Consider the following 15,383-nt stretch of genomic DNA (forward strand, 5'->3'; position numbering starts at 1 on the left):
TAAGTCAATCTCTATTAGAGACAAGCAGGAGATTTATGGGGGGGTCAGTTTACCACACAATGGTTACTGTGGCATTTTTACATCTTCCTCTGAAGCATCTGGTATTGGCCCCTGTCAGAGGCAGGATCCTGGGCAAGATGGATCTTGAGTTGGCTTCAGTCTGGCAATGCCTATGTTGGAGTAATGCAATGGTGAATCAGGCCAATAGCTGGCAGAATGTTATTAAGGTTCCTTAACTACTTTTCCTAAATAGGTTATGGTCTCTGCCAAAGTCAGACCTGATAGTTGTAAAAGAGTGGTGGAAGGCAGGTATGTCAACCCTAAAATGGTGAAGGCCCCTTTCCCTATGAACTGAAAAGAGATTATCTCAGGTTAATGAGAGACATCTGAGTTTTCCAGTGACCTTTAAAACTCCCTCTTCTGGTGAGAGGCAGGAGGGATGAAAAACAAGGTGCAGCAGGTTTAAGGGCAGTATGGAGAAAAGGCTTCTCCTAGGTGGAAGGCTGTTCTCCTCCCTATACGGGAAACAACCAAGTTAGCTTCTGCTTGGGGAAGGGGTAGGAACTAGAAGTCTGCATAATAAGGCAACACCCCATGGATGGGGCAAGGAAATGTATTTCTTTTGTGTTGTTTGTTTTTTGCTTAAGAGGCCTACCCTAACGCCCACCTTGTAAATACTGAAAAAATAAACCAAAGCGAAGAAATAATAACCTCCGGAGCAGGACTGACATACTCCAGGCCCCCATCACCAGAGGGAGAAACTCTGAGGCTGACAAGGCAAGGGAGGTGTCTTGCCACACATGGTGTCAGAAGTGGGATTTGATGCAGTGGACTAACCCAAGGGCGAGACAGATAATTCCTGAGAACAGATGACATGATGAGGGTACTGGTGCAGGCCACTGTGGTAAAACCAATGGCTACCAGAGTCCAGATGGCCACTCAGCAGGAATCTGTATGAATACAACAAGAGACAAATCAATTACTGATGCTCCAGGAGGCACAGGACCAAGCAACCCTACAAGAGGTATTAAGACAACTGAAAGCCCTGGCCGCTCTGGGAGGTGGCCATGATAGAACACGATCCCTAAAAGCCAGCAGTTATCTACGAAAGATTATGACAGAGGATGACATCGAGGCATATCTCCTCATGTTTGAAAGAACAGCCCTAAGTGAGGCCTGGCCGCAAGACCAGTGAGCCAGTGTCCTCGCTCCTTTCCTGTATGCAAAGGCCCAGAAGGCCTACTATGAAACTGCAGTGGAAGCTGCTAAAGACTACTCCCAGCTGAAAACTAAAATACTTGCAAGATTCTGAGTGACTACAGAAGTAAGAACCCAGAGATTCCATGAGTGGAGGTACTGGGAGAGCAAAGCATCAAGATCACAACTGTTCAACCTGATTCACCTAATGCAGAAGTGGCTGTGTCACGAGACCCACAGTATAGAAAAGTACTCTTGATTTTGGACAGATTCATGAGAGGACTACCACCCAAACCTAGGAGGGTGGGTTAGCCAATGATTTGGTCACCCTCATAACGAGACATTCAATGGCCAGAGAGCTTTCTTGGACTACTGGATAAGATATGTGCTAGGCCAAGAGGTCAATTCTAGTCCCGAAGGCCCAGACCTCTGGAAGTTCTAATATAGTTATGTTGGGGAGGAGGGATGCCAAAGAGTGGCCTGAGGGTACAAAGGGACTTGGGAAACTGGCAAGAGAAGGCCACAGGATAAGACCTAATGGCCCAAAGAATAGGAGGATATTCCAGGCTGTGTATTGATGTTATGCTTGTGGGGAACTAGGGCATACAGCAGCTCAATATCCTAAAACTGAGAGACCCATGCATTGTAGTCTGGGTGACAGTGAAAAGGAGTCACTATACACATATACACCATACACTATTTAAGTGGCCAGTTGGAATGAATGGTACAGAGACCATTGCGTTAGTAGACTTAGGAAGTGCAGTTACGCTTGTTTCTGGGAAACTTGTGGGGTGGAACCAACTGTCTCCAGCCAAAGGCATGGGAATAACCTGCATACATGGGGCAGTTAATTACTACCCAGCCATTCCCATACAACTAGAGGTTCAGGGAAAAACAACAAAAATGACGCGGGAGTAATCTCTTATCTTCTATATACTGCACTCAGAGGACAAGACTTCCCAGACATCTACTCCCAATGGAAGGGTTGGAGGAAAGCAGTAATCATGGAGCTGATATCATGGTCCCATAAAATAGCCCACCTCTCATTTTCTATTATTTAGCCCTTTAGGCCAGCACTTATTTTCAACAACTGGGAAATCCCAGATGATTAAACAGGAAAGGAGGGCAGACAAAAGAATGGGGACCAAAATCTTGGCCCAGAATCAAAAGGTGGTGTTCATGGGTAAGCGGTCTCATCCAGCAGGCAGGGAGGCAACTCAGATAGTTAATGAACTTGAGGCTGGGCCCAATTCAACTGAGACCAATCCTGGGGGTGAAACAGAAATAGCACTCCTTTTAGTTTGGACATATCGGTCCCTCATATAAGAATTTTGGACAGGACCAAGCCAATGATGCTCTGTACCACAGTATTAGAAAGGATGTCATCAAAGCGAGTGGGGTCCCATTATCGGAGAAAGCCAAAGGCCCAGGGCCATGTTTTGTGATGAAAAGGACTTACTATATAGAATAATCTGACAATAGGAGCAAGAACTGGAGCAGCTGCTAGTACCTTGAGGATACCAAAGGGCAGTATTAGACCTATCCCACAATCATTTGTTTGGGGGACCTTTAGGGGTGGATAAAACCCTAGACAGAATCCTATGAAGGTTCCCTTGGTCAAGAGTCCACATGGAGGTCTGACGCTATTGCACAGCCGGCCCTGAATGCCAATTGCAAGGCCCACAACCTCAGTACCCCTACAGATTATTAAAGTCCCATTTGAGAGGATAGTGATGGACCTGATAGCCCATTGGAGAAGTTGGCCCAAGGACATCAATGAATGCTCATGATTCTAGACTACACTACCCATCACCAGAAGCCATACCCCCGAGAAACATGATGTCCAAGATGATAGCAAAGGAGTTCATCCAAATTTTCTCTCAAGTAGGAATACCCAAGGGACTCCCTTGAAATTAAGATGCAATGGGATCTTTCAGTTACACTGTTTTAAAATTCAGTGTTGAAAAGTGAAAAGTAATGGATATTGGAAAACATAATCCCACCTACACATACATAATTATGGAGTCCAAATTAGCTGTTACCACTCAAGAATGAAATCTTGAAGTCATCATGGATAGTTCCCTGAAAACATTCACCCTATGTGCTGTTTCAAAAAAGCTAACGGATTGTCCACAACCATTAGGAAAAGAATAGATAAGAAGACAGAAAATATCATAATGTCACTGTATAAATCTATGGTAAGTAAACACCTTAAATACTGTGTGAGTTTTGGTCATCCCATCTCATAAAAGACATATTAGAATTGGAAAAAGTATAGAGAAGGGCAACAAAAATAATTAGGGGTATGGAACAAGTTTCATACAAAGATAAGTTAAAAAGACTGGTACTGCTAAACTTAGAAAAGAGATGACTAAGGGAGATTTGATATAAGTCTATAAAATCATGAATGGTGTGGAGAAAGTGAATAGGGAAGTATTATTTACCCCTTTACATAACACAACAATTAGTGGTCACCTGATTAAATTAATAGGCAGCAGGTTTAAAACTAAGAAAAGAAGTACTTCTTCACACAATGGACAGTCAACCTATGCCAGTTGTTGCCCATGGATGTTGTGAAGGCGAAAAGTATAACTGGGTTGAAAAAAGAATTAGATAAGTTCATAGATGATAGGTCCATCAGCAGTTATTAGTCAAGATGGTCAGGGATGCAATTTCATGCTCCGGGTGTCCCAGAAGCTGGGACTGGATGACAGTGGGTGGATAACTTGAAATTGCCCAGTGCTGTTCATTCCCTCTGAAGCATCTGGCACCAGCCACTGTCAGAGACAGGACACTGGGCTAGATGGACCATTAGTGTGACACAGTATGGCCATTTATATGCTTTTATCAAAAACTTATTGAGAGTTTGACTTTGCAAGGTGCTGAGTCCTCTGGTCCAATCCACCACAACACTTGAGCACATGCTTAACTTTAAGCACTAAGGAAGTCCCACTCAAGTCAATGGGACTGTTCACATTCTTCAAATTAAGCACTGCTTCATGCCGATATATTTAAGGGGGGGACGGATAAAAGAGGTAAGCATTCAAATCCCAACATAAATCTGTGGGGATTGGGTACTTAATTTCCATAGGCTCCTTGGACAAATCCCAGACTAAATATTTTGCTGGATAGGGGCCAAAGTGTTCAGCATTTTGTAGAATTGAGCTTGCTGAGACAGTTACATTTCAGTAATAAGCAGTAAAAGCATAGGTACAAGCCAACATCTAAAGCTATCTATTTTTAATTTTTACAAAAAAAAACATGCCCATCACTATGTATCCAACCAGCACCTACTGAAGTCAATGGAAACACCTCCATTGATTTCAGAGGATGCTGGCTCAGTACCAGTGGCATCAGGTCCATGTCCAAATGGCTAATGAACTGAAACATTCTTTTCAGAATAGCAGCCGTGTTAGTCTGTATCTGCAAAAAGAACAGGTGCCACAAGTACTCCTGTTCTTGAAACATTCTTGTATCTTGTTCTGACCTACCTGTGCAATAGCAAACTGATCATAGAAGGCAGAGGTTTCTAAATTCAGTTCAAGATCTATATCCTGTAGTTCTTCACAGCTACAAGGCAGTGGCATTTAGGGGAGAAAAAAAGAAAATTATTTCAGAGATTCCAAATAAACAGACCAAGCATAAGATGAAGTAGTCACTGTACCCTTGCTAGAATGATTTTCTAAATAAAAACAAAAGATCGTAGCTATAAACAACATAGGTATAACAATGTTGCCATCAGAAAAATTATTCTGCTCCCCTTGAAATAAGTATAGGCTTCTTTTGTTATGTCCACTCCCAGAACAAACTGTTCAATAGTCCTAATCAGTTTCCATTATCCTAAACAGTAATACCAGAATAAAGGCTTCAAAGAGTAAGTAGTTGAAAATTCTATCAAATAAGCTTTCAATTATTGCCATAACTGGGCTGCTTGCCAATTTCCTCTCACATTAAGGTAAAAGAGAGATTTAAAAAATAATGAAATCTATATTTAATTATGTAAATGAAAAACACTGATTTTCTGAAATGTGTAACATAACCTTCATTATGCAAATAATATCGTTAAAACCCTCCTTTTCTATTGCCCACCCCAAGACCTCCTGCATAAGTACACACATTTGGATCACCCCAGATGTTTGCTTCACCCCTAAATGAAACAAAGTGTATGAGCCTCCATTACCTTTTGACATCATCACGGAAGGCTTCAGGAGAAGGGATTGTGTGGGTGTTTTTGTTTCAGAAGCACCAGCAAAGAGAAGATATAGTGATGGTAAAAGAGCGGCTGCCTACCAATTTTACAAATAACTCGGACTGGTGTGAAAAAAATCCCAGGATTTTGAGGATGTCTTTCTATCTTTTGGTTGATTTCTGAAGGCTCTTCTCTGTCCTTTTCAGTGGTGTCAGCCATCTTGGATTCTTATCCGAATATTCGATTAGGCTTTTTTTTTTTAACTGAGATAGAATTTTTAACCGAATATTCGAATAATTCGATTAAACGTTGCAGCCCTAAACAGAACATTTACTATGGCATTTTGCAACATATGACAATGTGAAACATAAATATATGCTCTAGTAATAGTGTTACTCAATATCATATGACATAAAATGTCACTTTTTCCTATCTCTTCATGGATATTTATTTGATATGAAAAATTCATCTCAAGCTATTATCTACCTCCTACACTGAACCCAAATATTATTTTATTAACTATATATTCTATAACTCTTAAGATAATGTTGTTCATCAGTACTGTGCACTTATACAGTGCTTTTTATCTGAGACTCTTGGTGAAAACAACATCACTGTGAGGCCAACATTTTGTACTGATTTTGTAGATGGTAGACTGAGGCATGCAGAGGCTAAATAACTCACTTAGGTTCTTATAGTGAGTCAGTGTCCAAACTAGGATTTGGAACTCAGGAGCCCTGACTCCCAGTTTCCTGCTCTGATCTCTAAATCACATTCTCCCCCGTCACTAGAGAGTTATCACAACTAGGTTCTCTTTTCACAGCAGTCTATAAAGATTTTATGTTAATTTCTTTCTATCCCTCTTGTGCTTTTCCATGTAACTATGACTCTCTAATAAGCAATGAAACATCAATGAAATAACTATACAATGCTTTTGTTTCATGTGGACTAGGAGTCAAAGGTTTATTCATTGTTTTGATCCCAATCTAAAAATCACATCTTTATAAAAAGACTTTCAGGTTTTAAATACCTTTCCTTGTCATCTTTCCGTGCATTTAATAACTATATTTGGTAATACCTCCATTTATTCGTGCATATGTGAAACCAGAAATTTTTCCTTCAATACTAACCTATTTGGCATGCTTCCTTTTTCGGTAACAGCATCACACCACATGTTAAATCCTACGCTCACTATAGTGCTAGCAATAAAGATGACAAAAACCACAAAGACGCTGATCAGCAGATTCAGGAAGGCATAAAAGAAAGAGCTGCAATAAAAAGGAAGAAAAATGTAACACATAAACAACTGAAACACAGCATCAGCAGTCTTGTAAGCAGCATGCACTGGGCACATATGAAAGATACCAGTCTCCATTTGAAACACATCTGCTTTAATTAAGAAAGCCTAATACTATTGACAGACTAAGGATTATTATGTTGGTTCTTATTATGCCCATCACTTAAGCTCTTTCACATTTTCTTTTTTTAAATGTAGGAGGCCCACTCTGAATCATAAATAGTAAGTTGTGTGATTGCTCACACACAGCATGGCTTTCATTAGCTCTAATGATGAAAATCACCATTGTTAAAATAAATGTCATTAACTTAAATTATATAGTAACTGGAGCTAAAATTATTTCATGACTATAGTGATAATTGGGACAAAAATTGCCTACCAAAAGAAAACTAAAAATAAAACAAAATACTGGTGATAACTATAATTATTTTAATCAGCTAAACTTACACTGCTAGCAGCATGGGACAGGACACAGTTCTGCATGTGTGTGCAGTGTGCATAGCAGGTCAGATCCTCCTCTAGTGTAAACTAGCACAGCTCTGTTGACTTCAATGGACCTATATCAATCTACACCAGTTGAGGATCTGGGCTTGCACTGGATCTTAGAATACAACCAGCTATGACATGCAGTTTAGAATCCACAGCCAGCTCAAGGCATATGCTCTGTATAGGATCCTACACTTTTGGGGATACCAGTACATCAACATTTCCTCCAAGTAAGCATCTAGGACCTTCCAAGTTGATAGGTGCTGGGACCTCCCCATCATTCTTAAAAATAAACCATGGGGAATCCTTTGAGTTGTTAATCCCTCCCTACTAGTTGATGGAATCTAGCTGATGAAAACCTTCTAACCCTCCCCTCACCCAGTAATAAAATCTACCCTCACCCCCAATCACTTGTGTCTCAACACCCTTGACATGTCCAAATGTCAGTCTTTCCCACTCTCACGGCTTTACATATGTTTGCCTCAGGCCATGCGTGTCTTATTTCCCACTCTGTTTGCAGAAACTAGGACTGTCCTTGCCAGAACCTATCCAGCCTGTTAGGATTTGATCACTGACTCAAAAAGCATTTCAGTGTTCAGTTTAATGGAACACTTAAGAAAAATGATGATGGATTCTTCATCCTTATGAGCTATTTGCTGCTGTTATAGGACATGAACCTTAACAATCAGTATGGGAAATTCTAGGCTCTTTATAATACCAGGGATAAAATCCTGCCCCCAATGACAATTTTCACCCAATGAGTTCAAAGGCAATTCCTATTGCTTTCAGTGCAAGGTGTCCATAAGGATCAAGGACAGTGCAGGCCCAGCACATTTTCTAGCTGTTTTAGGTCTTTCAGGAGGACTACAGTGTGGCAAGTCTTCCAGAAACACAAGATCCATCGCTTGCAGCATTCACACTTATGGCCTGTTTCTATTCTTATTGAGGTTCGGGCTGTCACTGGACATGTAAATGTTAAATGCCTCAATTCATGATAATGAGAAAATGAAATATAAATGATTAATACTTAGCATTTAAAGGGCAAGTCAATTAATCCCCAGGACATTCCTGTTAAGCACATAAACAAATTTATTCTCATCTTATAGACAGGGAAACTGGGGGGAGGGGGGAGGAGCAGGATAAGGGAAAGAATTTAAGTGACTTGACCAAGCCACAAAAGGAGCCTATGACAAAGCTCGGTTTAGAAGTAAGGTGTCCCTGCTCTCTGGCTTGTGCTTAGATCACTAAATCATGCCCCTTACTAAAATTAAACATTACCAGTTCTTCTTACAGTGATATTGCATGGAGAGAGGAAATGGCAATATACAAATCTATTTGTCAACTATAAAATTAAATGATTGACTTATCAAATATACACTGCACGCCTCAGCTGGGGGCTGATCAAAGACCAATGGGAGTCTTTCCAGTCAATTCAGTGGACTCTGATTTAGATCAAGCCCCTACTGCAAAAAGCAGTGGCTCACCCACTTAGTGGAAACATTTATCATGAGCACGGAACAGCTGTACTGGGTGTTCGGCACTGACTTTCCATCTACTTTCTGGTGTAATTCAAGATGCTAACAGTCTTTAAATGTGCAATCGTGGGGTTAGGACTCAAGGTGTTCTCAGTGGAGCGGACCAACTCTAAAACTTGCTCCTTCCGGTTGGTCTACCAGAACTCAACTGTGTAAGCTTCACATTTTACAAATGCGCCATCAAGCACATCATTTGCACTTGACAAATAAACAATGATAACAAGTGTGATGCAAGGCTCATCTTTCCAGGCAACCCTTTCATTAATCTACATTGCTGTGCTGTTGTCTTTCTTCTTAATCTTCAGCTAGTTTTCTGTTTATAGTAATTTGTAGCTATATGCCATGCATCTGACTGACAATCAGAGGATGCTCTGTAAACTATTTAATAAGGTGAATACCCTCACATATTTTAATGAGGAGCCACTTCTTATTCATCATGGGTCCAATCATCCTTCAAGTGAAGTCAATGGCAATGCTCTCATCAACCTCTGTAAGAACAAGGATATGCAGCAGCATTGCTGCACAACTTCCTCCTGAACAACCTCCAATCAGTACAGTAAAGATGTACGTTGTTTATGATGCCCAAAGAGCACAAATTCCTCTGTCTCTCCAGAAATAAAGGACCATCTTCAGGGTCAGTCACTCAGGCATGTTTGAAACGTTAATGGACCTTTGCACAGTGTTAACACAGCAAAACTCACTTGGGATGCTACATTTGCTTTTCAGATTTGCAATGACATCTGGGCGTGGGGTGGAACTTCCCTTTCCCTGTGTTTTATTAGACAGGCTACATGTCCTGTTTTAATCCATATTTTGACCTTATGTGGTACTAGACTTGCATATTTTATTATAACAATATGCCTAATCTTGGCTTTCAAACACCCAGCATCCTTCCAAATCCTTTCTTACCCAGATCAGCATTTTATTAACTATGAAAAGGATAATGTTCAGCTGAAATGGAAGGATTTCAAAAGCTACACATAAAGAACAAATTTCAACAAAAGAATTGCACAACAAAACAAAATAAATACCTAAAATTGGAAAGAGATCAAAAATCATGAAAGTCTTGTCCAAAATACACCATTAAAAATCTTATTAGTTCTGTTTCTTCCAAATAACCTGTTTTTAAACTGCACGAAATAAAATGCATCTGGATTCAATCAAACATGTATAGCTAATTGAAGACTATGATATTTGTTTAAAAATACTTTTTTTCAAAGAGTATTAAAAAGTCTCCTCTTACATTTAGATCTTTTAGGATAAGCTTCAATCCTGAGAAAACTAGCTATTGTTTTATTATAAATCTGTTAGGGCATATTTTAATATTGGACAGTATAAGGGTGGTCACAGAATATCAGAGAATATCCAACCCTATTATTATTTGCATTACAGTATCACCTTGAGGTCTCAACCAAGATTCATAGATTCCAAGGCCAGAAAGGACCATTGCGACCGTCCAATCTGACCCACCTGTATAACACAGGCCATCGAACTCCTCCCAAATATTTCTTAGAGTAGATCTTTTAGAATACCCAATTGTGATTTTAAATTGTCAGCGATGGAGAATCCACCATGCCCCTTGGTAAACTGTGCTCAGATTAGGGCCTCGTTGTGGTAGGTACTGAACAAATATATAGCAAGAAAGTCCCTGCCCCAGAGAGTTTACAATCTTAACTAAAGACAAGACAAAGGGTGGAAGGGAAAATAGAAGCACAAAAAATGATTTATCCAAGGTCACACAACAGGTCGCCAGCAAGCTGGGAACAGTACCTCATTTTCCTGACTCCCAATCCAGTGCCCTAGCCACTAGAACATACAGCCTCCCACTCACGCCGTACATCTTAGTTTACTCCATAACTAAATATTGCTTCCAGTACCCTTTGGGTACGTCCAGACTACCCGCCAGATCAGCGAGTAGTGATCGATTTATCCCCGAATGCGCTCCCATCGACTCCGGAAGTCCACTAGAGCGAGTGAAGGTAGCGGAGTTGACAGGGGAGCCACAGCCATCGATCCCACACAGTGAGGACGGCAGGTAAGTCAAAATAAGATACACAGACTTCAGCTACAGTATTCCCCTAGCTGAAGTTGCATATCTTACATCAACCTTCCCCCACCCCGCCCAGTGTAGACCAGGCCTTTGTGTATTTCTTATTCCACATAAGCACTGATTATCATTCTTCCACCAAGTTTCTGATATGCCTATTTATCAATATCCTCTTTTAACACCAGGTATTCAAGTTTACCCATCTTAGTATGTAGACTTCTTGCATTTGTATACAAGAACTTATAAAAATTGTCAATATTTAGCTGTCTGCCTTCATGTGATGTAATTGAATGGGACTCTTTTTTGTTTGACTGTTTCTCTTCAGTTCCTACCTGTACTTTATCAACTTCTATCCTCTCCTCTTTACAGGGATATAGAGTATCCCTTTAATAGATCCTCCCCTACAGGATGTGTCTATCCCAGCTGTTTACTTCTCTGCACCTGTCAGCTTTATCCTGGCCCTCAGTTTAAAAAGTCCTCTACGATCTTTTTAATTTTACATGCCAGCAATATGGTTACATTTTGGTTTAGATGGAACCCATCCTTTCTGTATAGGCTCCTCCTTTCCCAAAAGGTCCCCCAATTCCTAATAAACCTAAATCCTCCTTCCAAACAACATTCTCTCATCCTCATATTGAGACCCTGTTGTTCTGCCTGTCTAACTGGCCCTGCGCATGGAACTGGAAGCATTTCAGAGAATGCTGCCATGGCTGGACTTTAATCTCTTACCTTGCAGTCTAAATTTGGCCTCCAGTACCCCTTTTCTACCTTTCCCTATGTCACCGATACCTACATGTGTCATGATCACCGGCTCCTCCCCAGCACTGCACATAAGTCTGTCTAGATGTCTCGAGAGGTCTGCAACCTTCACATCCGGCAGAAAATTCACCATGCAGTTCTCCCAGGCATCACAAACCCAACTATCTATATTTCTAATAATCAAGTCCCACATTAATATTGTCTCTTCCTAATAATCGTGGTCCCCTCCCCTGGAGAGGTATCCTCAGGGTGAGAGGATACCTGACATCATCTGGAAGGAAGGTCCCAGCTCTGGGATCATTTCCCTCTGCTCCAGTTTGATGTTCTCCTTTCCCAAGATGTTCATCCTCTTCAGCAGCACAGAGCCTATCAAACTGGGGGTGGGATTGCTGTGCTGTGTCCCTGGAAATCTTGTCTATGTACCTTTCTATCTCCCTTAGTTCAAGAGCCCATATTGGGTCTCTGAGGGCCATGAGCTCTTTGAGCCAAATGCACACATATACCACCTGCCCACAAGACAGGTAATCATTCATGTTGCATTCAGCGCAATAAATTGAGTAGGCCCACTCTGCTGCTGGACTTCTGCCTGCATGCTTTTTACTCTTGCAGGGTTTTGTTTGTTCTTGCAGCATTATTGGCCTAAATTTAGAGAATGTTTATCAGGTATATCTGGTTCTCACGGACCCTTCAAACTCCCCCACCAAATTCTGTTTGCTGCTCCTCTGGGGGCTTAGCTGGATTTTTAAACCCCTGTTCTCCCTGAATTGGTCCCACTCCCTTGCCAACCAACCCTAAAGGGGTCAAGGATCAAAGGATGGCAGGCTAGAGCATCCCTAGGAAGCACTCAGCCTTGCCTAGCAGCATCAAGTATAAAGTGAAACTTCCTGAAGGATTGACCCTGCTCCATTTAAGTTGTTGATGCCATAAATAAAGGTGTCCCTCCTTATACTCAAAGTCATGCCCTTAATGGAAAGGCAAAGGTCCAGATGGAAGTCTCCAGGGGGAATTATCAGATCCCAGCTAACACCTTGTTTCTGGTGCTCCCTGTTCAACACCACCCCTTGCAGGACAATGTACGTGTGTGAGGGGTACTGCTGGGCACTGGCTGTCCCCGCACTGAGGCAGAGCGTAGTCCCCCTCTCCCTGTGCCCCCTTCCCTGCCTTGGCCCTGCAGCTGCAGGGCTGACTCAACCGGCTGGGGATGGGTGCTGGCAGATGGGGGGGCCGGCTCAGGCATGGGGGGGAGGTTCGGGGGGGGCAAGTTGTGGGGTAGGTCCAGGGGGGCTAAGGTTCTGGCAGGGGGCAGGTTTGTGGGCTCATTCTGAGAGCACAAGTTGTGGGGCCCAGGTTCTGGCAGGGGTAGGTTCTGGGGGGCTGGTTCGGAGGGGCACAGGTTCTGGCAGAGGGCAGCTTTGGGGGTATTGTTTCTGAGGGGGCTAGTTGGGGGGCAGGTTTGTGGGGTCTCAGGTTCTGGCAGGAAGGCAGTTTTGGGAGGCTCAGGTCCTGGCATGTGGGGGCAGGTCCTGGTGGGCTGGTTCTGAGGGGACAAGTTGGGGGGCACAGGGTCTGGCAGGTGGCAGCTTTGGGGGGTTGGTACTGAGGGGGCTAGCTGGGGGACAGGTTTCGGGAGGCTCAGTTTCTGGCAGGGGGGGTAGTTAGGGGGGCTCAAGTCCTGCTGGGTAGGGGTAGGTCCCGGTGGGTGGGAGCAGGTCCTGGCGGACTGGTTCTGATGGGACAAGTTGGGGGACAGGTTCGGGGGGCTCAGGTTCTGCCGGAGGGCAGTTGGGGGGGCTCAGGTCCTGCCGGGCAGGGGCAGGTCCTGGTGGGTGGAGGTAGGTCTTGGCAGGCTGGTTCTGACAGGGCAAGTTGAGGGGCAGATTCGAGGGGCTCAGGTTCTGGCAGGGGGGCAATTGGGGGGGGCTCAGGTCCTGCTGGGTAGGGGCAGATCCCAGCGGGTGGGAGCAGGTCCTGGTGGGCTGGTTCTGACGGGGCAAGTTGGGGAGCAGGTTCGGGGGGCTCAGGTTCTGCCAGGGGGCAGTTGGGGGGGCTCAGGTCCTGCTGGGTAGGGGCAGGTCCTGGTGGGTGGGGGTAGGTCTTGGCAGGCTGGTTCTGACAGGGCAAGTTGGGGAGCAGGTTCGGGGGGCTCAGGTTCTGCCGGGGGGCAGTTGGGGGGGCTCAGGTCCTGCCGGGCAGGGGCAGGTCCTGGTGGGTGGGGGTAGGTCTTGGCAGGCTGGTTCTGACAGGGCAAGTTGGGAAGCAGGTTCGGGGGGCTCAGGTTCTGACGGGGGGGGGCAGGCTCGGGGAGGTCCCCCAACCCCCCGTAACTTACTCCTCGTGGCCCTTGCAGAGGAAGAAGAGCGTCCGCCAGGCCTGCGCGGCGGCCAGCAGCAGGGAGAGCAGCCCGGCGAAGAGGCTGAAGCGGCAGGCGGCCGGGGGCCCCCACTCCTGCACGGTGAAGCGCTGCTGCTCCGCCGTCAGGTTGGCGCTGAGCCACATGCCCTCGGTGAAGAGCAGGCAGCGGCCGTGGCAGTCGCTGCTGTTCTCGGACAGCGGCACCACCACCACGAAGCTGCAGAGGAAGGCCAGGAAGTAGCCGACGCACTGGGCGAAGAGCAGGTTGCTCAGCGCCATGGCGGGAGCCTGCCGCAGCCGGCCTGCGGGGCGGGGAGCAGGCGGGAGGATGCGCGCTGCGGACCCCTCCTCCGGGCTGAGCGCAGGAGGCCGGGAGCCGCGGCCAGGCTGCGCCACCCAGCCGCACAGCGAGCCCAGCCTCCCCTCCCAGACCCCCCGGCTCCGGCGCAGCCGCTCCCCACCCCCGAGACTCCAGGCCTGCAGAGCAGCTGGAGCCGCGCCGCCGGCAGCCGGAGCCGGCCTCCGCCCTGTGCAACGGAGCTGCAACCCCCGGGGCTGCACCCAGCCAGCGTGGGGCGCTGAGCCCCGCAGATCCCTCTGGCCGAAAGGAGCCGGTGTCTAGCCCCAGGCTTGTGCGCCTCCAACACCCGGCCCAGCTGAGCCACCTACACCCTGCGCCTGCCGCCTACCAAAGGTTGGCCCTGACCGCTGCCCCGACCCACCCAAATCCTGCACCTGGAGAACAGGGCTAGCCGCTCCTTGCGGGCCTGCCCCCCGGCACGAAGGCTTGGGTCCCAGCAGCTGACCTGCTCTATTTTCAATCCCTAACCCCAAGGGTCTGGCCATTAAATAGAGGGAAATTACATCTGCTGCACTTCCACAGCAAAAATGCAGCTCCCTATTCAGTAACAGTCCGGAGCATGTTCAGCCCCTACCGCCTGCTGGGGGTTACCAGGTTCAGGCCTTTAGTACCCAGACTGTATCACCCAAACCGGCAACACCTGTTGCCATTTGTCCTGGATGAGAAACAATCCGGACTCCAGCACATCCCACTGCAAGAGCAACAGCAGTGCAAACACCTCGAGCTGACCCCTGGGCCATGATATTTTGGCCATAAGCCACTACACTTTACTGCATAAATACACACTCCTAGTCCACTATAAAATTCAGTACCTGATACATCCTGGCACATAAGCACTTGAAAACTCCAACAAAATCCAACCCACTTTTGTTGTTTTATAAGGGGACATGCAATAGGGAGCAGCTGCCTCTTTTCTCTATTTAGCTGGTAGACTTTGGGTTGTGTGTGCTAGAAAAACGTACTGGACCAAGCAGGAGGCAGGTACCACACTGAAGTTGTAGTAGTATCACCAGGATGCATCAGGGTTCAGACATTTTTAGCCCAGACGAAGCAGCTACACTTGTTTTCTGGCTAGGCAGTGGAATTGGGGAAAATTAGGACCAAAAATTGGCAGGATCCATCCAGCTGCTGGACCCAGCCGTTGTGCCAGGAAGGGCTGG

At 45.3% G+C, this 15,383-nt stretch overlaps 1 protein-coding gene across 2 annotated transcripts in view; it reads right to left on the reverse strand.

Moving 5' to 3' along the window:
- Nucleotides 1-14,170, reverse strand: part of TMEM179 (transmembrane protein 179) — a 29,488-nt gene extending 15,318 nt beyond the window's left edge. For both annotated transcript variants that reach the window (XR_007774551.1, XM_050954246.1), the window contains exons 1-3: nucleotides 13,840-14,170; nucleotides 6,517-6,654; nucleotides 4,689-4,767 (exon numbers count right to left, since the gene is read on the reverse strand). Coding sequence is in view for 1 of the 2 variants with exons in the window: in XM_050954246.1 (XP_050810203.1) it covers nucleotides 4,689-4,767; nucleotides 6,517-6,654; nucleotides 13,840-14,141 (519 nt within the window). In the remaining variant the exon portion in view is untranslated. The remainder of the gene's footprint in view (nucleotides 1-4,688; nucleotides 4,768-6,516; nucleotides 6,655-13,839) is intronic.
- Between the last annotated feature and the right edge of the window lie 1,213 nt (nucleotides 14,171-15,383).

Source organism: Gopherus flavomarginatus, chromosome 5 (genome assembly GCF_025201925.1).
Source record: "Gopherus flavomarginatus isolate rGopFla2 chromosome 5, rGopFla2.mat.asm, whole genome shotgun sequence".
NCBI lineage: Eukaryota > Metazoa > Chordata > Testudines > Testudinidae > Gopherus > Gopherus flavomarginatus.